At 40.2% G+C, this 24,566-nt stretch overlaps 1 protein-coding gene across 1 annotated transcript in view; it reads left to right on the plus strand.

The window, feature by feature from the left end:
• Window positions 1–617: 617 nt before the first annotated feature.
• Window positions 618–24,566, plus strand: part of LOC135477118 (neurofibromin-like) — a 98,394-nt gene continuing 74,445 nt past the window's right edge. The window contains 19 exon segments of the mRNA XM_064757273.1: window positions 618–739; window positions 2,713–2,856; window positions 10,525–10,608; window positions 12,247–12,315; window positions 12,698–12,816; window positions 13,049–13,155; window positions 13,495–13,568; window positions 15,226–15,301; window positions 16,081–16,184; window positions 17,218–17,283; window positions 17,627–17,806; window positions 18,362–18,568; window positions 19,109–19,249; window positions 19,546–19,665; window positions 20,405–20,518; window positions 21,399–21,478; window positions 23,345–23,599; window positions 23,768–23,928; window positions 23,963–24,375. Coding sequence (XP_064613343.1) covers window positions 680–739; window positions 2,713–2,856; window positions 10,525–10,608; window positions 12,247–12,315; window positions 12,698–12,816; window positions 13,049–13,155; window positions 13,495–13,568; window positions 15,226–15,301; window positions 16,081–16,184; window positions 17,218–17,283; window positions 17,627–17,806; window positions 18,362–18,568; window positions 19,109–19,249; window positions 19,546–19,665; window positions 20,405–20,518; window positions 21,399–21,478; window positions 23,345–23,599; window positions 23,768–23,928; window positions 23,963–24,375 — 2,574 coding nt within the window. The 5' untranslated portion in view covers window positions 618–679.

A 24,566-nucleotide genomic window follows, 5' to 3' on the forward strand; every position in this document is an offset into this window, starting at 1 on the left:
AGAATTAATTAATAATCATTCCCAAGTTCAGAAGAACATTGAAAACTTGCCTTGCTTTAAATTTACCAAATAATACATGTACAAACAAGAAAATATATATCGATATCCATAACTACATGATAAGTCCCAAATGCTATGCAATGTTTTCCTTTTCTCCTATTTCTCTCACTCTCTCTTTTGCTCGTCATAACCTTGTCCGTGGGTTGAAAGGATAATCTTTTTTCTCGGCACTTTACTCAATACACTGTATCCATATTTTTTTTATTTAATCTCTCTTGATTTTGATTATAATTATCCCCTTCAATATATTGCAATACTTGAATGAACTGGTTTGAGCCACACATGGCATCATACTTCAATGAGATAGTCCCACATTCACATACCGATTATAAATAAATCGATGAATGAAAGAAAGTTTTGCGGATGTAAGGTAACTGGGCTGTTTTCGGTAACAGAAAGAGCTACTTAATTCAGTTCTATCAATGAGGTTTCCGAAGCAAACCCAGCACGCACAATTGCTAGGGTTCTCTTATTAACATATGACGTCAACTTCCGGCGGAATGTTTACCTTATTTGGACGAAATTGACATTGCGCATGCGCAAATGTCCACAACATGGTGGGCATGGTGCTGGATTTCGATGGTCCAAGGCAAAAGATGGTAGAATTTTAGAGGTCGAGATGGCCACGCAGAAACCCGGCGAGTGGGTTCAGGCCCTCATCACTCGCTTCGATGCCCAGGTGAGAGAAGAACTGGATTGCACCCCTGGGTAATTGAGGGGTCACCTTGGTAATTTGCGGTCCGTCCGAGCCGCCAGACTTTCATTCATAACCCCCATTGCTAATTTAGTGAGCGAACATAATTATGAATGAAATGTTGTCCCCTGGGGCGAAATCCCGGACACACATCTCGGCTACTTTCTTGTCGTCATTTTGAAATATTGGTGTGTGAGTCGTTCACAGATCTCCATATTTGCTTGGCCTGAAGCTGGCTACGGTGAAATAAATTATGTGCAATGATGTCAAATTTATGGAAGCCCACACATTAACCAGTGTGTACATTTACGCTTGTAACTACCATGTAGACCGCTATCTTATGGACCACCGGTAACAGAGCCATTGGCAGACCTGTTGAGGGTTAATATTTGAAGTTTATTTTACAGATGTTAAAACAATAAATCCTGCGATCTGGGTTGTCAAGGCCACATTAATTCTTGTTAAAAGCGGTTTCGTTTACATTTTAGTACATGTATATTTTACATACTGGTAGTTTATAATTTTCTACCTAAAATTTTGTGCAAAATTCTAACAAGAAACTTCAGAGTGTTGGGTTCTTTAAGCCTGCACACTGTGTATTAAAGAAATGCAGTACCCTACTTATTTATAGTTCTGAGCATACAAACTTTTTGTGAAATTCATTTCTCAAATGGTTGACTGCATTTATTTCATTAAAGAGAAAAAAAAAACTCTGAAAATATGATAAAATTGATCTTCTGTATGGTTTTTGGAATATCATCACCTGTAAATATTACTTTAATTTTTTTCTTTAACTTATACTTGTTGCACAAAAACTGTTAGGATAATAGGCCTCCTTTGAATTACCTCCCTTATCATGACCTCGCGTGAGATTAGCTTTTGAGTCGTGAAACAACGATTGGTTCTGTTTATACCTCCCCCATTGAAGTAGGCCTATGTAGTATGTAGGTAAGACAGAAACAAATATTTTCTAGGCACGAGAGTGTAGAAAAACAGGACATAAGCCATTGGGAGTAGCAGAAATGACGACAGGTCTTTAATGAAATAAAGGGTTTTCAGCTTAGATAGGCGGCATATGTTTGAGATTGAACCAGTCTGTTGTACATGTACATGTAGGCCTAAACGTATGGATTAGGGGCTTCTGAAATTTCCTCCGAATAGGTTACAGATTATATGTCTATTCTGGCCTTTCGAGATCATTTTGCACAAATAAAATCTGTGTTAAAGGTACGTGTATTAAATGTCTTCAACCTGCTTATGCCACTCTAACAGCAAAACTCACTACTAATCATTTTCAGATGTTATATACACCTAAATACACACCATTTAAATGGGAGAGTGACCTCAGGGGAGGTAGTTCAGTGCAGCCCTATTGCTTCAGGAACTGCCTTAGAGACATCTTTACTTAGGCTGATGGCTTGTTGATGGACTGTCGCATATAAGCAAAGGCCTAGGAAAATGTATATAAAACATCTTTGTGTGAAGATTGAGGGCCTCTGTGGTTGAGGTAGTTAGCATCCCAGCAGGGCACTATGACCCAGGAGCCTCTCACCAATGCAGTCACTGTGAGTCCAAGTCCAGCTCATGCTGACTTCCTCTCTGGCCGTACGTGGGAAGGTGTGCCCGTTTCCAAGGGCTCTGTTCAGTTTCCTTCCACCATAATGCTGGATGCCGTCTTATACATAAAATATTCTTGAGTATGGTGCAAAAGACCAAGATTGCACTGTTTGTGACTGGCATGTCAGAAATTATCGTCATATATGTATAATGTGAGAAACTCGTTGAGTACGGCGCTATATACCAGTCAGCTAAAATAAGTAAATGGCATCGGATATTGCTTATTTTAACATACGGCACCTACAAACCATATAAATTCACACTTGTAAATAAGTAAATATAAATAGTTTAAAGGTGAAGTTCTGTTAATATTGTTTTTGAACTGTTCTAATTTATTTCAGTTGCCCATCAAGACTGGTTCCCACACAACTCAGTCCATACAGAATGTGGAGCAGAACAAGGAATGTCTGATCAACGTCAGCAAACACAAGTTTTCATTGGTCATCAATGGACTTACCAAGACCCTGCAGTCCATTGACAGCACGGTAAGATGAAGGCCCCTGGTGCATTTCTCTCTTAGTGAGTGTGTGCGTTGTTTGCGATGCAGAGAGAGTCTCCACCATAGGTATGACTGGAGGATTCATTGTGCAGTGAAAAGCGACGTTCTAAGCTGCTTCTGAGTGAGTGTTTTCTTCCCTGGAGAGCAAAATTATACACTGTAAAACTGGTCCATTATGTAATCCATAAAAACAGTCTTACAATTTAAGCACATGGCAGACCCGCTGAATGAAAAAGGGCAGGGGACAAAGATATAATACCCTATTTCTTCTGATTTTTGGGACACCTGGTCTGCTCAATTTAACCCATATGTATGTAATTGTAGCAGAAATATTAATTGGCTTTTTTTTTTCTCACATTGTTAAGCCATCCGATAAACAACATTCTCATATATCTTTATTTTTCCAAAAGGCTGGTAAAGAAATGTAATATTCTGCTTTCAACACTACTAATATCTGTCCCAAAAACTCGAAAAATTAGGGTAATCATAGGTAAAATTTTCTGTAGTCTACTACATGTTGATCAGCTTTAATTCAACAACAAGTTTTCTTAGTTATTATAAAGAGTGCGAGCTGTTTTGTTCAAACGGTCACTCACAGTTGGAAGAATGACGACCAGTGCACTGCATGAGACAGCTTAACAAGTACTAACTACCCTATTCCCTCCACCTTTTCGCACGTGAAAGAAAAAAAAAACAGCTTTCAGTGCAATTTATGCACATTTTTTATTTGATTTTTGAGACCAAACTACCGTGTTTGGATTGGCTAATTTCAGAGCTTCACAAAAAGTATAATTTTATCACTCAACACAAAATAATGCCTTCAGAATATGCTTGAGTAAACACCTTGCAAACATGGGAAATGGGTGGAAGAATTACAGTAGTGGTTTTATCTAGCAAGGGTTAACATATGTCAATGTAGGTCACAGAGGAATATCTAAAGTGAATGAATGGGCTTTCTTTTCTGTGACATTGGTGACCAATTGTGATAAGAAATTTGTCTTACTTACATGAAGCTAATCTCATGTTCTGCCACTCCTGGTCACCTCTGCTGTAATTTGAGAGATGCCTATAGCTGAACGTTGTACATAAAAAACATCTTGCTGTTAGTTGCGTTCAGCAACACTTGGTTCGGCGTGGCATGAAATATCAAGCTGTTTGACCTGATGTTAGTAAGACACTCACTGATAATGTATGTGTTTAACCGTGATAAGCTTTGTCACTGTTTAAATATGACCATGTGAGTGTTGCTCAATGTTATTCAGTACTGATGACAGTAGCCTGGATTGTTCATTGTTCATCGCTGAGTGCATCACCACTGTTAATGCACAGGTACACTGTACTAGCACCACCCCTGTTAAGGTACATGTACTCTGTACTAGCACCACCCCTGTTAAGGTACATGTACTCTGTACTAGCACCACCACGGTTAAGGTACATGTACTTAGTACTAACACCACCACTGGTAATGCACATGTACACTGTACTATCACCACCCCTGTTAAGGCACATGTACACTGTACTAGCACCACCACTGTACAGTGTACTGGGACCACCACTATTAATGCACATGTACACTGTACTGGGACTACCAGTGTTAAGGTACATGTACATTGTGCTAACACCACCACTGTTAAGGTTTATGTACACTGTACTAGCACCACCACTGTTAAGGTACATGTACACTGTAGTAGCACCATCACTGTTAAGATACATGCACACTGTACTAGGACCACCAGTGTACAATGTAGTGGGACCACCACTGTTAAGGTACATGCACACTGTAGTAGCACCACCACTATTAATGCACATGTACACTGTACTGGGACTACCAGTGTTAAGGTACATGTACACTGTACTAGCACCATCACTGTTAAGGTACATGTACACTGTACTAGCACCATCACTGTTAAGGTACATGTACACTGTACAAGCACCATCACTGTTAAGGTACATGTACACTGTACAAGCACCACCAATGTTAAGATACATGTACACTGTACAAGCATCACCAGTGTTAAGGTACATGTACACTGTACTAGCACCATCACTGTTTAGGTACATGTACACTGTACTAGCACCACCACTGTTAAGGTACATGTACACTGTACAAGCACCATCACTGTTAAGGTACATGTACACTGTACAAGCACCACCACTGTTAAGGTACATGTACACTGTACAAGCATCACCAGTGTTAAGGTACATGTACACTGTACTAGCACCATCACTGTTTAGGTACATGTACACTGTACAAGCACCACCAATGTTAAGATACATGTACACTGTACAAGCACCAACACTGTTAAGGTACATGTACACTGTACAAGCACCAACACTGTTAAGGTACATGTACACTGTACAAGCACCACCACTGTTAAGGTACATGTACACTGTACAAGCATCACCAGTGTTAAGGTACATGTACACTGTACAAGCACCACCACTGTTAATGCACATGTACACTGTACTAGCACCACCCCTGCTAAGGTACATGTACACTGTACAAGCACCACCACTGTTAAGGTACATGTACACTGTACAAGCACCAACACTGTTATAGTACAGGTACACTGTACAAGCACCACCACTGTTAAGGTACATGTACACTGTACAAGCATCACCAGTGTTAAGGTACATGTACACTGTACAAGCACCACCACTGTTAATTCACATGTACACTGTACTAGCACCACCCCTGCTAAGGTACATGTACACTGTACAAGCACCATCACTGTTAAGGTACATGTACACTGTACAAGCACCACCACTGTTAAGGTACATGCACACTGTACAAGCACCACCCCTGTTAAGGCATATGTACACTGTACTAGCACCACCACTGTACAATGTACTGGGACCACCAATGTTAAGGTACATGCACACTGTAGTAGCACCACCACTATTAATCCACATGTACACTGTACAAGCATCACCAGTGTTAAGGTATATGTACACTGTACTAGCACCATCACTGTTTAGGTACAGGTACACTGTACAAGCACCACCAATGTTAAGATACATGTACACTGTACAAGCACCATCACTGTTAAGGTACATGTACACTGTACAAGCACCATCACTGTTAAGGTACATGTACACTGTACAAGCACCACCACTGTTAAGGTACATGTACACTGTACAAGCACCATCACTGTTAAGGTGCATGTACACTGTACAAGCACCACCACTGTTAAGGTACATGTACACTGTACAAGCACCACCACTGTTAATGCACATGTACACTGTACTAGCACCACCACTGTTAAGGTACATGTACACTGTACAAACACCACCAGTGTTAAGGTACATGTACACTGTACAAGCACCACCAGTGTTAAGGTACATGTACACTGTACAAGCACCATCACTGTTAAGGTACATGTAAACTGTACAAGCACCACCAGTGTTAAGGTACATGTACACTGTACAAGCACCACCAGTGTTAAGGTACATGTACACTGTACTAGCACCACCACTGTTAAGGTACAGGTACACTGTACTAGACCACCAGTGTTAAAGTACATGTACACTGTACTAGCACCACCACTGTACACTGTACAAGCACCACCACTGTTAAGGTACATGTACACTGTACAAGCACCAACACTGTTATAGTACAGGTACACTGTACAAGCACCACCACTGTTAATTCACATGTACACTGTACTAGCACCACCCCTGCTAAGGTACATGTACACTGTACAAGCACCATCACTGTTAAGGTACATGTACACTGTACAAGCACCACCACTGTTAAGGTACATGCACACTGTACAAGCACCACCCCTGTTAAGGCATATGTACACTGTACTAGCACCACCACTGTACAATGCACTGGGACCACCACTGTTAAGGTACATGCACACTGTAGTAGCACCACCACTATTAATCCACATGTACACTGTACAAGCATCACCAGTGTTAAGGTATATGTACACTGTACTAGCACCATCACTGTTTAGGTACAGGTACACTGTACAAGCACCACCAATGTTAAGATACATGTACACTGTACTAGCACCATCACTGTTAAGGTACATGTACACTGTACAAGCACCATCACTGTTAAGGTACATGTACACTGTACAAGCACCACCACTGTTAAGGTACATGTACACTGTACAAGCACCATCACTGTTAAGGTGCATGTACACTGTACAAGCACCACCAGTGTTAAGGTACATGTACACTGTACAAGCACCACCACTGTTAATGCACATGTACACTGTACAAGCACCACCACTGTTAAGGTACATGTACACTGTACAAACACCACCAGTGTTAAGGTACATGTACACTGTACAAGCACCATCACTGTTAAGGTACATGTAAACTGTACAAGCACCACCACGGTTAAGGTACATGTACACTGTACAAGCATCATCACTGTTAAGGTACATGTAAACTGTACAAGCACCACCACTGTTAAGGTACATGTACACTGTACTAGCACCACCACTGTTAAGGTACAGGTACACTGTACTAGACCACCAGTGTTAAGGTACATGTACACTGTACTAGCACCACCACTGTACAATGTACAAGCACCACCACTGTTAAGGTACATGCACATTGTAGTAGCATCACCAGTGTTAGGGTACATGTACACTGTACAAGCACCATCACTGTTAAGGTACATGTACACTGTACAAGCACCGCCACTGTTAAGGTACCTGTACACTGTACTAGCACCACCACTGTTAAGGTACATGTACACTGTACAAGCACCACCAGTGTTAAGGTACATGTACACTGTACAAGCACCACCACTGTTAAGGTACATGTACACTGTACAAGCACCACCACTGTTAAGGTACATGTACACTGTACAAGCACCACCAGTGTTAAGGTACATGTACACTGTACAAGCACCATCACTGTTAAGGTACATGTACACTGTACAAGCACCACCACTGTTAAGGTACATGTACACTGTACAAGCACCACCACTTTTAAGGTACATGTACACTGTACAAGCACCACCACTGTTAAGGTACATGTACACTGTACAATCACCACCACTGTTAAGGTACATGTACACTGTACAAGCACCACCACTGTTAAGGTACATGTACACTGTACAAGCACCACCACTGTTAAGATACATGTACACTGTACAAGCACCACCACTGTTAAGGTACATGTACACTGTACTAACACCACCAGTGTTAAGGTACATGTACACTGTACTAACACCACCAGTGTTAAGGTACAAGTACACTGTACTAGCACCACCACTGTTAAGGTACATGTACACTGTACAAGCACCACCACTGTTAAGGTACATGTACACTGTACAAGCACCACCACTGTTAAGGTACATGTACACTGTACAAGCACCACCACTGTTAAGGTACATGTACACTGTACAAGCACCATCACTGTTAAGGTACATGTACACTGTACAAGCACCACCACTGTTAAGGTACATGTACACTGTACAAGCACCACCACTGTTAAGGTACATGTACACTGTACTAACACCACCAGTGTTAAGGTACAAGTACACTGTACTAGCACCACCACTGTTAAGGTACATGTACACTGTACAAGCACCATCACTGTTAAGGTACATGTACACTGTACAAGCACCACCACTGTTAAGGTACATGTACACTGTACAAGCACCATCACTGTTAAGGCACATGTACACTGTACTAGCACCATCACTGTTAAGGTACATGTACACTGTACAAGCACCACCAGTGTTAAGGTACATGTACACTGTACAAGCACCACCACTGTTAATGCACATGTACACTGTACAAGCACCACCACTGTTAAGGTACATGTACACTGTACAAGCACCACCAGTGTTAAGGTACATGTACACTGTACAAGCACCATCACTGTTAATGCACATGTACACTGTACTAGCACCACCACTGTTAAGGTACATGTACACTGTACTAGCACCACCACTGTTAAGGTACATGTACACTGTACAAGCACCACCAGTGTTAAAGTACATGTACACTGTACAAGCACCACCACTGTTAAGGTACATGTACACTGTACAAGCACCACCACTGTTAATGCACATGTACACTGTACTAGCACCACCACTGTTAAGGTACATGTACACTGTACTAGCACCACCACTGTTAAGGTACAAGTACACTGTACTAGCACCACCACTGTTAAGGTACATGTACACTGTACAAGCACCACCAGTGTTAAAGTACATGTACACTGTACTAGCACCACCACTGTTAAGGTACATGTACACCGTTCAAGCATCACCAGTGTTAAGGTACATGTACACTGTACTAGCACCACCACGGTTAAGGTACATGTACACTGTACTAGCAGTATCACCGTTTACAGTCATGTTCATATACCACCCACACCGTTCATCATGTTCCCACAGTTGTACACCATTGTTGATATACCTGTACCAACTCTTATTGTGCTTACATACTTCTGATATTTGTGTATTTTTCGAACTATGTATAAGGTTATCATCATTTTATGTCGTCATGTACATTTCAGTGTACTTTTTATTTGTACTTGTAAATGCTATTGTGCGTCAGATTTTTTGTGCTCCAGGTTTTTTGGTAAACTTGAATGACATTTAATGTGATAAGGATATCTAACATGTGCCCTGACCTAACACAAGTTATCCTAACATGTCCATGTAGGTTATATGAGTGGTCATGTCTGCCATGTCTGGATAATCCAGCAGTCAGGTGTCCCTAATTTTCACCCTAAAGACCAATCATTGATGAAAGGAGTCCCATGTACAAGTATAATATGACCTACATTCTTTTTATTGGTGCACTTGTACCAAAGCATCCCATTAAGGATTGAGGTTTTAGCTACATAGAGGGACTGTTTGATTACAGTGGCCACATTGAAAGCTGAAGACAACGTTCAAACCTGATTAGGGTCATACCAGCATCTGCAGAATCCGCGATCTTGATTATTCATTTCCTTTCATTCCTAATGTAATGTAATAGGCTTTTGTTTGTACATGTGTTGTGGTTGGTTTTATGTAAATCAAACTGTTCACATTCATGTGTTTGTATTCGCACTTTCGTCTGGATTGTGTGCAAGGAGCAGGTGATAAATAAAATAAGGTTCAGTGGGAGACATGATTGGAGGTCTTTCATACAACATGGCACTAAATCCAATTATATTCAAAGGCCAAATATTCAGATTTTTTCCCAGAAAAATTTCTGAAATGAAAGATTTAATTTTATTGTTCTGCGTAAATCTGATTCAAGGCCTATTTATTTGTTTATTTGACTGGTGTTTTACGCCGTACTCAAGACTATTTCACTTATTTGAGGTTGGCCAGCATTATTGTGGGAGGAAACTGGGCAGAGTCCAGGGGAGCCCTCAACTGTCCACTGGTGATTCAAGGCATATGCTACCTGGGTTAAGTCACTTTGTTTACACCACCAGTTATATCCTTATGTTACCAAAGAGTATACTGATGATTGGTTGAGAGCAGCTATGACATCACTTCAGAATGTCGAACAATGAGTCAGGATGCTCTTGTGATAACTGACGGGTACGTGTAGTATGTAAGGAAGAAGGAAGATTTCCCATCTGGCCTAAGAGAGCTCATGTTGTACATCATATAAGTAAAAAACTCTTTGAGCATGACGTTGAACACCAATGAAATTAGGGTTTTTTTATTTTTGATCAGAAAATCCATGGACCGGAGGCTGAGAGGAATTACTACGAGTCGCAGCTGATCATTTTAGACACCTTAGAACAGGTGTTAAATTCGGTAAGAACAATTTTTTGTTACTTGATATGACATGCAACATTTACATATGTGTACATTTTCTAAATACTTTGCCATACAGACAGAAAACATTTATGTTTATCCTGCATGAGACAAAATGCTCCAGTTTTCAGTGGTCAGTAACAGTGTGCAACTTATATATTCTGGTATCGTTCAGCCAATGTATCTATGACAAGGTTATCTCCATTTGTTCACCTTTGAAAACAATAGATTCTCAGGGTTTGAGAATATACCTGTACCCCATGTGACCATTGTTGTCCAATGAAAAGTGCAATTTTTTGTCTGATGCGGGATAACTAATAATACATGTTTCTTCTCCCTGAAACAGTAAGTAAAAAGCAAAGAACAGTTGTAGTCCTCTTTATTGGCCCCTAATCTCTTAACTGTCTTATCCGTAGATCTGTCTGTGTATTCCTGTCACCATATTACTTGTACATTTGTGTATGTCTAGCTACAATATTTCCGTTTGTCTTGTGCATAAGCCATTTTTTGGGTGTTTGGCTGAAGGGGGGGGGGGGGGGGGTTGTTACAGACAATGATTATAGAAAGTCTAATGTAATATGTCCAATATTCCACACGTTTGTGGCATGTGGAAATTTTATTGAACGGCTCTATGAGGTTATCTGTGTAAAAATATTGTTTTAGAGCAGGAATGAGAAATTGCCTTCTCAAACCATTGTACACACATATTTGTGTTAAGTTGTCTGGAGCAGGCATGAGAAATTGCCTACTCAAGCCATTGTACACACATATTTGTGTTAAGTTGTCTACAGCAGGAATGAGAAATTGCCTACTCAAGCCATTGTACACACATATTTGTGTTAAGTTGTCTGGAGCAGGAATGAGAAATTGCCTACTCAAGCCATTGTACACACATATTTGTGTTAAGTTGTCTGGAGCAGGAATGAGAAATTGCCTACTCAAGCCATTGTACACATATATTTGTGTTAAGTTGTCTGGAGCAGAATGAGAAATTGCCTACTCAAGCCATTGTACACATATATTTGTGTTAAGTTGTCTGGAGCAGAATGAGAAATTGCCTACTCAAGCCATTGTACACATATATTTGTGTTAAGTTGTCTGTAGCAGGAATGAGAAATTGCCTACTCAAGCCATTGTACACACATATTTGTGTTAAGTTGTCTACAGCAGAAATGAGAAATTGCCTACTCAAGCCATTGTACACACATATTTGTGTTAAGTTGTCTGGAGCAGGAATGAGAAATTGCCTACTCAAGCCATTGTACACACATATTTGTGTTAAGTTGTCTGGAGCAGGAATGAGAAATTGCCTACTCAAGCCATTGTACACACATATTTGTGTTAAGTTGTCTGGAGCAGGAATGAGAAATTGCCTGCTCAAACCATTGTACACACATATTTGTGTTAATTTGTCTGGAGCAGGAATGAGAAATTGCCTACTCAAGCCATTGTACACATATATTTGTGTTAAGTTGTCTGGAGCAGGAATGAGAAATTGCCTGCTCAAACCATTGTACACACATATTTGTGTGCAATCTAGATCAAGCCTGATTGTTGGTTGAGTTATGACTTTTCTAAGTGTGCATAAGATGTACTTCATCATATGACGTCATATGGACAAATTGCTTATGTTTGCAGCAACCAAAAGACACATCCCGATATGAAGAAGCATTAAATGTGAAGCTCTTATTACCAGAGATGTGTAAGGTGAGTACGGCTTAATTTTGTTAGCAAGTTTGTAGATATTCTGCATTTAGATTAAGATACTTGCTCTCTTTGCTTGTGAGTTTTGTTGCAAAGATTTCTGTGTTTGCCCGTAGTTCCTACATGTATTTAAAATACATTTACCTGTTGACTAAAGAATCAAATTGGAACAAAGTTTAGATCCAGGTAAACTTACTAGAAGTAATTTATACTTGTAAACTTTCACAGCAAAATTAAGAATTAACTTTTTGTACTTTACGAATCCTAGTTAACAAACAACCTTGTGCTCCACACAACTACACGTATGTATGTAATGTATGTATGTATGTATGTATGTATGTATGTTTATTGCTGTTTTATCCATGTGATCACATTCGGTTTTCAGTTTCTGAACAACAACATTGACAACCCCCTTAACCCCCACCTCAAGGCTTTGGCCTCCAAGGTGCTGTTTGCACTCAGCCTCAACAACTTTACTGCTGTCTTCAACAGGATCTCAGCAAGGTAACAGACTGAATTCACCAGAACCTACTGGGGTTTTTTTTCCTGAAGACTTAGCTACCCTTTCCTCTGCCAGTGAAAACCTCCATAGCTTATCTGATCATATTCTTTTTGCATTGCCGTTTTCATTGGTTAGCTGCCCTTTTCCTCTGCCAGTGAAAACTGCCACATCTTAATTGCTCATGATATTTTTTTTTTAACTCATCATGATCTTTTTGCATTTCCCTCTTTCTAGGTTGGCTACCCTGTCCTCTGCCAGTGAAGACCTCCCTGATATGTCTGACCTTGACCTTATTCAGCACATTAATGTAGACTGCGCCCGACTAACTAAACTGCTCAATGGTAAGTCAGTAGGATGTAGAAGTAATTCAACATTAATTGTGTAAATTATTAATCAGAAGAAAACTTTACATTTACAATAAGAGATGCAAAGGTGTTGCTAAACTGTTAATTGAATTTTGTTTCAATCCATTTCTCACTATTTTGGTTTACATGTACATGACTGAAGTAAGTGGAAAAGTCTTATGAGCTGAAGTGTTAAACTCCAACCAAATAAATAAATAAATTAATAGAATTATTCATAGGAACATTCATATTTGACTTTCATCTTGAAATAAATTCCTCTCTCCACATTTTATGTTTTAATAGTGTTCTATATATATATGTTTTGTTTAATCACAGAATGTGTACACAAACTGAAGTCCCTGAAACCAATTAAACAAGTTCTCTTCTGCCTTGCTTATAATTTAGAAAGGGTAAGTTACTTGTTTAGGTATGCATTTGTTCCTTAGTTGTAATAATCATGTCCATTTAAAGAATGCCTTCTGTTCCAGGAGAAACTGGGGTGAGGTTTTTTTTAATTATCTTTATCGATATCATTTAACCCTACTCTTTGGAAAAAGTTTTTAAGACTTGATTAGCTCGTGAGTAGAATTAAGTGTACTTAAATGTTTAAAAAGCTATGATGAATTTTTTTGTGGACTTTTGAAATATAAAACCAAATATGGATTCCTCTAAAGAGTATAAAAGTTTTTGTGCTCATGTAGGCTATCTGGTAATTGATTTTAATTATTCAAAACATGTTAGTGAAATGCCATTTGATAACCATTAATCATCTTGAGATCATGATGATATGGGTGACATAGAGCATTGTTTGTATAGGTACAAGTAAGCCCCAATTATTCTTGTGATCAGCCAGTTTTCTTGTGATCAGCCAGTTTTCTTGTGATCAGCCAGTCTTGTGATCAGCCAGTTTTCTTGTGATCAGCCAGTTTTCTTGTGATCAGCCAATCTTTCTTGTGATCAGCCAGTCTTGTGACCAGCCAGTCTTTCTTGTGATCAGCCAGTCCTCCTTGTGATCAGCCAGTTTTCTTGTGATCAGCCAATCTTTCTTGTGATCAGCCAGTCTTGTGATCAGCCAGTCCTCCTTGTGATCAGCCAGTCTTTCTTGTGACCAGCCAGTCTTTCTTGTGATCAGCCAATCTTTCTTGTGATCAGCCAGTCTTGTGATCAGCCAGTCCTCCTTGTGATCAGCCAGTCTTTCTTGTGATCAGCCAGTCTTTCTTGTGATCAGCCAGTCTTTCTTGTGATCAGCCAGTCTTTCTTGTGATCAGCCAGTCCTCCTTGTGATCAGCCAGTCTTTCTTGTGACCAGCCAGTCTTTCTTGTGATCAGCCAATCTTTCTTGTGATGTGACCAGCCAGTCTTTCTTGTGATCAGCCAGTCTTTCTTGTGATCAGCCAGTCTTTCTTGTGACTAGCGAGTCTTTCTTGTGATCAGCCAGTCTTTCTTGTGATCAGCCAGTCTTTCTTGTGATCAGCCAGTCTTTCTTGTGATCAGCCAGTCTTTCTTGTGATCAGCCAGTCTTTCTTGTGATTAGCCAGTCTTTCTTGTGATCAGCCAGTCCTCCTTGTGGTCAGTCAGGTTTTCTTGTGATCAGCCAGTCTTTCTTGTGATCAGCCAGTCTTTCTTGTGACTAGCGAGTCTTTCTTGTGATCAGCCAGTCTTTCTTGTGATCAGCCAGTCTTTCTTGTGATCAGCCAGTCTTTCTTGTGATCAGCCAGTCTTTCTTGTGATCAGCCAGTCTTTCTTGTGATTAGCCAGTCTTTCTTGTGATCAGCCAGTCTTTCTTGTGATCAGCCAGTCTTTCTTGTGATCAGCCAATCTTTCTTGTGATGTGATCAGCCAGTTTTCTTGTGATCAGCCAGTCTTTCTTGTGATCAGCCAGTCTTTCTTGTGATCAGCCAGTCTTTCTTGTGACCAGCCAGTCTTTCTTGTGATCAGCCAGTCTTTCTTGTGACCAGCCAGTCTTTCTTGTGATCAGCCAGTCCTCCTTGTGGTCAGTCAGGTTTTCTTGTGATCAGCCAATTGTTCTTGTAGTAAGCCGATCATTCCCTCTCTTTTTTGTCTACAGGCGATCTGGAACTGGATGGATAATTTCCCTGAAGAATTTGGAGAGCTTCAAAAACGACCAAATGAAGAACTACAAGGTGAAACAAATAACCTAGACATACCCTGCTTGAACCTTTAATTTTAAATTATGAACTTAATTTGTCAAAAAACTACCTGAGATTTTCCATCCTTTTTTTTTCTGCCCAATAAAACTATACTTGAACCTCGTTTTAACTGTATGCAAAGGGTCAGTCTGCAGCAATAGTCCTCGAGCAGAGGATTGATAAGTGTTTATACAAACTCTAAAGCTTTACCAAAGTTTGTTTATACAGCAAGTATAGCTAGTTTGATGTATGTGGGTGTAAAACATGTTAGAGAAGATTGTGAAACAATTCATTGCTGAAATTTTTTTTTTTTTTTTTTTTTTTTTTGATTGGTGTTTTACGCCGTACTCAAGAATATTTCACTTATACGACGGCGGCCAGCATTATGGTGGGTGGAAACCGGGCACAGCCCGGGGGAAACCCACGACCATCCGCAGGTTGCTGGCAGACCTTCCCACTTACGGCCGGAGAGGAAGCCAGCATGAGCTGGACTTGAACTCACAGCGACCGCATTGGTGAGAGGCTCCTGGGTCATTACGCTGCGCTAGCGCGCTAACCGATTGAGCCACGGAGGCCCCTCATTGCTGAAATAACTAATTGTCTATTATAATGTGGGTGGGAAAGAAAGTTATGATGTGGCATCATTTTCCCCATCACTGTCCTGTTTTGTGGACATGGCTGTGAAACGTCATCGGGTGCATATTGCTTAATTGATCTGTACAGTGATAAGTGATTTGCATATGTGTATTAACGAATATCGCATCTATTTTCAGAATGCTGTGACAAGCTGTTTGAAATTTTCAACAGCTTTGCTGAGAATTCCAAGAAGAAGGCAGCTGTGTGGCCATTTCAGATGATGTTGCTAATTTTGTGCCCGGTAAGTTTGACATGTATGTGGATAACCTTCAGAATGACATTGCATAGGTGGGTGCTGTCTACTGAACGTCTCAGACAAGGCCTCCAAATCGGCCCAATCTACACATAATACTTTTGAAATCTTTACCCTGATTCAGCAGAGTTATGTCCCTTGGTCACATGATGTTGCTGCGTTTTATCTTGGTGAAACTACATGTACTTGCTGTGATTAAACTTTGATTTGGGATAAAAATTCAGATTTGCCGAAACAATTAGTGTAGGTGTGAATGACAGCTCTTCCCATTCAGCTCTTAATTTGATCAGTAAAATTTGACCAGTAAGGTATTTGGATGCAATTTTAGAAGATAAGATTTTCAACACTAAAAATGGATTCTTCAGGTGGGGGCACATATGAACTTATCATATAGATATGGATGTCATATAATAACCTCTCTTGACCAGATAGTGCTTTTCTGGTATGTACTATGTCGAGGGTCAAGTTTGTCAGGATTTATTGGATGTGTACACTTACTGTCCTGCATTTAAATTTCAAAGATTTCTCCTCAGCTGTTAAACAGTGTTTTGCCCACAATGGGCTGTCACTTAGTTTGCAACTCCATAAATTTGTCTGCAGTATGCTGTAAATGACCTAAGTTTCTCTCACCAGCCATAAGTGGAAAGGTCAGCTAGCAACTTGCGGATGGTCATGGGTCTGCCCCCGGGCTGTGCCTAGTTTTCTTCCAACATAATGCTGGCTACCGTCGTATAAGTGAAGTATTCTTGAGCATGACATAAAACACCAGTGAAATAGATAAACAAAATTTCCCATAATTGGCAAGCTGCATATTTGCCTGATTCTGGGCTGGGGTTTATTTTTCTTAGGAGTGTTTTGAGGTTTGTTTGGAGTCATCCTGATGAAACTTGTAGGTAAAATAAATGTATCACTGGAAATGTAGCACTACTTAAGCACAAAACCGGCTTTCTTCCTCTCATCATGTTAAAGATAATTTCTTAATCAGCTTTGTTATTTATTGACTTGTGGTTTTTTTTGACAGAAAATCCTTGAAGAAATCAACAATGCTGAAAATGGCGCCCCATGTTCACCGCAGCACCTGAAAAAAGTAAACACTTAAGAGCTTTTACATAAATAGATTTTTTACTTCCTGGCCATTGTCTTTCTTGTTTCCTGTATGATTGTCTGAAAATAAAGACATCATTAACACTTTTTGAAAAACTGCTTTCTGATAAAAATAATCTCATCTTTTTTTCTCCAGTACAAGATAGTCCTATCAATTTGTGATAGCTCTTCTGTTTCAAATTGATATTAATAGGTGCTTCTTACTTATTGTAGTTCTATTAATTTTGGCTTATGAACAGTAGCAGCTACCATTTTTTTTTTACCCATGAATTTGTCCCTAAATCAATGTGTTTCACATTCTTAACCTTGTTGTTAATTTTTTGCAGAAACATTTTATAGACGAGGTGAGAAAAGCGATATCGCCACATCATGGGGGCTCCAAACAGCTGATAGAGGGTGCTGCTGTCACCTGCGTGCGTCTTTGTAAAGCCTCGTCTTATATTGATCAGAAGGACAGACTGAACGTTCTCTTTTATCTAGTCCAAACTGTCATTCAAGATTTAAAAGTAAGCATTCTGAAATTCTTGAGTCTGACATTAGACACTAATTAATTAATGAAAGGATTAAACTTCAACGGAGAAGTCTTTGAAAGCTTAGCAGCAATGTTAAAATTGTTTAACTACTGTATGTACTGCTTTATGACCAAGTGTTTAGCATGCTAGGGCAGCACAACTACTCACGTCTGTCCAGTTCATGCTGGCTTCCTCTTCAGTCGTACAGGGGAGGGTCTGTCAGCTACCTGCAGATGACTGTGGGTATCCCCCTTGGGGTCTGCTCGGCTTCTCCCACCAGCATTTCTGGCTGTCATTGTATAAGTGAAATATTCTTGAGTACAAAACATCAACGAAATAAGTAATTATCTTTATGTCTACATGTTTGTGGTTAGTAAGTAAGTATTAGTAAGTCTTTGATATAAGAACAAATTGTCACTTTGTATTCTTTTTGCGTTTGTGCTGTTTGAGGGTTAGTGTCCCAGCATGTTCTTGCCTGGCTTTAAAACGGCTGATGTGGCATCAGGTCATAAGTATTCATTGTTTCATCACTTTGTTTTTCTCTCACAGACCAACCTATTTAACCCCACTCCTGGGAAGCCGTTCTCAAAGAGCCAGGGGGTGGGACAGGACTTGGACCTGGTCATCGACTGTTTTGTCTCGTGTTTCCGCATCACCCCCCATAACAATGACGTCCTCAAAGTCTGCCTTCATCCCTCTTCTCCACCTTATTATCATTATGTGCTGGTCAATGCCCTCTTCAGGATCATAACGCAGGTAGGGGGAGATAACTCTGTGTAAGTGTAGGTTTGTCAGCAAATCCGATGTGTGTATTATCATTGGTAAGCTATTTGCTGTAAACATTGAGATGAAAAAAGGTACAGGTAAATAAGGTACAGGTAAATAAAGGACAGAAAATATACCTTTGGTACTGAAACTCACATTTTGTCTTCCCTTTCAAACAGATTTCTAAAACTAGATAAACAGTAGTGATATTTGAAATTTTAGGCCAAATACAGTATTTCACAAAATTTGGAAATAAAAACAGAGCAGGGCTAATTTTTGTAATTTTTTAAGGGATTGGAGTGGATTCCTGTAGCTTTCCTTTGTATAAGCCCACAAGAATGTAGTCCAAATCTGATACCACCAAGCGGTTTCTCCATATGAAGGTATATACATAGATGTAGTCTTAGACATTAACAGTTTCCTTGATTGAGTGAAATCACATGATAGTATTATATCTATGCAAACATTGTTCACAACTCTTGAAAAAGGGTTTATTTTTGATGCTCAGCTGTTTGTTTCATTTCCCCTCAGCCGAGATTGCCATGGTGGCCACAGATAACTATCATTTACGGAAAAGCGGCTGAGTTACGGAGCATGTTTACAGAGACGCTCAATAAGGTCACACCCGGCTACTTCACACAACAACAACACAACATTTACAAGATGCAACAGGTATGTGGTTTAACTTTGCAGTTTGAGGTTTGTGGGATGATGAGATTTGTGCGTTAATACTTTTTAAGAGCCTTGATATAAAGTAAAGAAATGACTACATGATATTGTCAGATGATGTTTTTTTATAGTTCTCTGTATAAAGTGCATGTGCCTAAGCAATGTGTAGTATGTTTGATTTCTCTATTGTCTTGTGCACAGACCACATACTGGTCTGCTAATAACACACCTTCTTGACTACAATTTTTTATATATTTTAGGATGAATGCCGTCTTCTTAATGTTTGTTTTCTAATCCAGAGTATATCGAGAGTGACTCGCCTCAAACTAACCAAAGCCACAGAGGAATCTGTGAATTACAAAGATCTCTTACTGTGGATAGTTCGTCTCATCCATGCTGACCCGTACCTCATGTTACATGTGAGTCAAATACAGGAGTTTTGAATTGTAATTTAATGTGTGTCCTAAATTCTGGTCAAAATAACACGTGACCCTGAGTTTTGCATCAATATGTAATGTTTTACTTAAGTTTGAGTGAAGTGAGAATAGGTTTGAACAGTCTGTGTTGGAGCAAGTAACTTGTACATGTAAAAATCCCTGGTCTGGAGATATCATCTTTGTCATGTGATCTCCTCACCCATCACATTAATCTGACAGGGGTCAATCAATCAAATATTTTCAGAGACTAATCAGTATTTTAAAAAGACCTGATATTAAAATTTAAAGAGATTTAAAAAGGTATTGGACTTAGGAACTGTCCTTGACCTTGACATTACATCAGCGATGTGATATCAGCAACAATTGTAACCCTTTTGATTAAAAATAAGTTACTACTTTGACAAAACAGAAAAACTTACAACAGATAAATGGAAGAAAACATATCCTAATTCTTCAACCTTTTCAGCATTCTCTGCAACCAATATTTTGAAACATCTTGAGAGAACTATGGATGTAGATGAATAATTTGCACAGTTTTATGAAGCTTATGTCTTTAGTGACACAAACAAATAATTTTAGTGTCAGTTTTGTAATAATTATGTGCATAACTTTCACAAAAAAAAAGCACTTTAGTGGATGAAAAGGTTGAAAATTGACAGTATGTTCATATCCATGGGCAGCCCCTTTGTTGAGTTAATGTTACATTTTGTTTGTTGATCAGAACCCTGGAAAACATGGACATGAGATTCAGAGCAGTACGTTAGAGCTGATTAACGGCCTTGTCTCCCTTGTTCATCAGCAAACCATGCCAGAGATCGCTCAGGAGGCTATGGAGGTGAGCATAGATTTAGCCAGAATTTGAAATCGGGCTGTTTTATGTCCAACTTTCTCCTATTTTCCCTATCTGTCCTCTTTTAATATTGTCAGAATAAGGCGTTTCAAAGTCACTGAGAATCCCACCTCCCGACCAATTCTTTGGAGGTGACACTGACAAGTCTATATCACTTGTAGGTCTGTCAGCAGCCTACGGATGGTTGTGGGTCTCGTCCCACTGTAATGCTGGCCGCCGATATATAAGTGAAACATTCTTGAGTACAGCGTTAAACACCAATCAAATAAATAAACAAATCTATATCACTTTTAATAGCACAATGATCTGATAATATATTGAATCTAAATGTCAGGTGATGTGATGTGATGCAATTCCCATGGATGATGTTAAAGAAAGAGAGGTTACCTCCCTTTTTTTTTGTCCCTACGCTGTTGTTGTCCCTCCGCTGTTGTTGTATATACGACATAATGAGAATACAATCCTAACCTTTATTATGGCAAATTAAAGAAATGCTTTTGACATACATGTGCATGTAAAACCACTAAATATAAATATTCTGTCGTCGTTTGTAAATTGTTTTGATTATACATGTACATGTAATCAGTGTGCGTCCTTCCTGTAAGGTAGTACCTGGGAAGATTTGCCAGCAACCTGCGGATGGTCATGATGTTTCCTCGCACCATAATGCTGGCTGCTATCAAACAATGTTTTTGAGTGCAAATGTTTTTGAGTGCAGCGTTAAAACACCTATCAAATAAATTAATCAGATGTGAATGTACCCGTGTAGGATACATGTTTACCACACAGTTATAGACTGGGTGTTTGGTTTAGTCCAGCGCATTTTCAGTCTTTAAAATGATGCTTACTGCTGCTTACCTTGTAGGCCTTGCTGTGTCTGCACCAGCCTGACAACATAGAGCTGTGGAACCCAGAAGCTCCTATCACAACCTTCTGGGATGTCAGGTAAGGGAGAGAACTCTGTCTGTAAAGGAGGTTTGAACTTATCCACATGTTGTGTTTGATCTAAATTTTCATTTATGATAAGATTACTCAGTTTTGCTTGTTTTTGAGAGTTCAGTTGATACATGTAGAAAGATGGTTTAAGTTTTGTTTTGGAGGTACTATAATATCCTTCTGCCAAATTCTTTCAGCACCATACAGTTACCTCTAAAAACATGTACACTTTTTCAGTTGAAGTATTTTGCAGTCGGTCATTACTACCGTATATGGAAAGGTCTGCCTGCAACCTGTGGATGGTTGTGGGAAAATTCCCCACGGGCTCTGCCTGGTTTCCTTCCACCATAATGTTGTTCACCGTCATATACGTAAATGACCTAAAGTTTCGCCCTGGCTCTCAGAAAGTGTATCCTAGAATTCATTGCGTTGATTGTAGTTCCTACTGACTGAGCGTTGCGGGAGAGCGTCAGGGAATGTCAGGGGATTATATGGACAGTTCAAGAATAATGTAATAAACAAGTTCACGGCTTCACTGAGCAGTCAGTCTATCTGCAACCACCAACAGTTCATGTTTTCCTCAGTGTTAATCGTAATGAATTTAGTACATGCACTTTGCAACAGGTTGATTGTTTTTATTATTGGTATTTTCTGATAATTGGGGAATTTGTGCAGATTAAGTGTGATTACTGAGTTCCTTTACGCATGTGGAGTGTCATGTCAGATGTCTGTTTTTTTTAAACTGCAGGCCTCTCTGTATATGAAACTATAGCAGAATACAATACTTGCAAACTAGGCCCACCAGCAGGGTGAAATGATCTCAAAATTGTGATCAAAGTGACACCTACACAGTGCATTTGACCCCTGCAGTTAAGCATTTCTTGTGTACTCTGGTGTAATTTGAAAGAGTGTTTACTTTCCACCGACATTTTGTAAACATGAATACTTAATTTACGTAATACTTGATCAAGTCCCTTCTGATGAAGTCACACAGATGGGGTTTATCTACATGTAGATAAAAGCCACTTATAATCACAAATTTCTATCATGTGATTTTTGCTGGCAAAGGCAAAAACAACAACTTAATATGTCTCTGGGACACGTAAATCAAATCTGGGCCAAAGCTGTATACAAGAAATCATAAAACATTTGTTTATAAAGCCAGTGATGGTGTTGTGCAAACTCGTAATATGATGGGCCTAACAACTCAAACAAATCCTGTCTCACACATAGTGCTACCGAAACGTTGTCAAAGTAATCATTGTAGTTTTCGGAAACCTCACGTGGAGTATGTTTTCTGAGTTAGATGGGCGCTTCCCGATATAAAAATGCAAGGAATGGACTTCTTTGGCAATTGGGCAGTTCTGACTCTAAAGAAACAAAATCTGCATGCAGACTGACATACTAGATTGGAATTACATGGACACGGAAGCTGATGACAGATATTTCTCTAAAAAATTCGTTTTTATCTGAAATATGTTTGTAGACATATTTGTTGCATAATGCGGCTCCCAGCAGGACAACCGTTCACCCCGAAACAGTGTGAAGTGACTTCCATGTAGGCCTAACCCGAAGAATGGGTTCGCCTGCTCTGTACATTGTGCATGTACATTCCTTGTTTTGGATGGTCATACTTTCAGACAATAGACTTCACCTGTCTTAATACTTTCTTCGATTTCATTCATGGGTGCATCTAGAGATGTACGTGTAGGCCTCCTTGTCGAGAGACCTGCACACCTCACCCTCAGTGACTTGACCCCACGTGGTGAAGATTAGCAATCAGAGCTACTGAGTGCCATGCAGGGTAATGACATGGGCCTAATCGCCTTCTTCTGTTATGTTGCTGCCAACTCAGATCGTGTGAAAGTAAAACAGCAGTAACTCATGTGCAGAAACTCATGTGGCTTGCTGTGACATTGAGGCTGAGGCCATCATTTTGATGGCTTGCTGTGACAATGAGGCTGAGGCCATCATTGTGGTGGCTTGCTGTGACAGTGAGACTGAGGCCATTATTGTGGTGGCTTGCTGTGGCAGTGAGGCTGAGGCCATTATTATGGTGGTCTGCTGTGACAGTGAGGCTGAGGCCCTTATTGTGGTGGCTTGCTGTGACAGGCTGAAGCCATTATTGTGGTGACTTGCTGTGCCAGTGAGGCTGAGGCCCTTATTGTGGTGGCTTGCTGTGACAGGCTGAAGCCATCATTGTGTGGCTTGCTGTGACATTGAGGCTGAGGCCATTATTGTGGTGGCTTGCTGTGACAATGAGGCTGAGACCCTTATTGTGGTGGCTTGCTGTGACAGTGAGGCTGAGGCCATCATTGTGGTGGCTTGCTGTGACAGTGAGGTCGAGGCCATCATTGTGGTGGCTTGCTGTGACAGTGAGACTGAGGCCATTATTGTGGTGGCTTGCTGTGACAATGAGGCTGAGACCCGTATTGTGGTGGCTTGCTTTGACAGTGAGGGTGAGACCCTTATTGTGATGGCTTGCTGTGACAGTTGAGGCTGAGGCCCTTATTGTGGTGGCTTGCTGTGACAGTGAGGCTGAGGCCATCATTTTGATGGCTTGCTGTGACAATGAGGCTGAGGCCATCGTTGTGGTGGCTTGCTGTGACAGTGAGACTGAGGCCATTATTGTGGTGGCTTGCTGTGACAATGAGGCTGAGACCCGTATTGTGGTGGCTTGCTTTGACAGTGAGGGTGAGGCCCTTATTGTGATGGCTTGCTGTGACAGTGAGGCTGAGGCCCTTATTGTGGTGGCTTGCTGTGACAGTGAGGCTGAGGCCATCATTGTGGTGGCTTGCTGTGACAATGAGGCTGAGGCCATTATTGTGGTGACTTGCTGTGACAGTGAGACTGAGGCCATTATTGTGGTGGCTTGCTGTGACAGTGAGGCTGAGGCCATCATTGTGGTGACTTGCTGTGACAGTGAGACTGAGGCCATTATTGTGGTGGCTTGCTGTGGTTGGAGTGGAAGCCAGCATGAGCTGGACTTAAACTCATGAGGACAACATTGGTGAGATTATTTGTTTATAAAGATCATTTTACAATTGTATAAAGAGATATACGAAAAGTGGCCTATGTTGTTTTTCTATTTTCAGCT

Source organism: Liolophura sinensis, chromosome 10 (genome assembly GCF_032854445.1).
Source record: "Liolophura sinensis isolate JHLJ2023 chromosome 10, CUHK_Ljap_v2, whole genome shotgun sequence".
NCBI classification, from domain to species: Eukaryota; Metazoa; Mollusca; class Polyplacophora; order Chitonida; family Chitonidae; genus Liolophura; species Liolophura sinensis.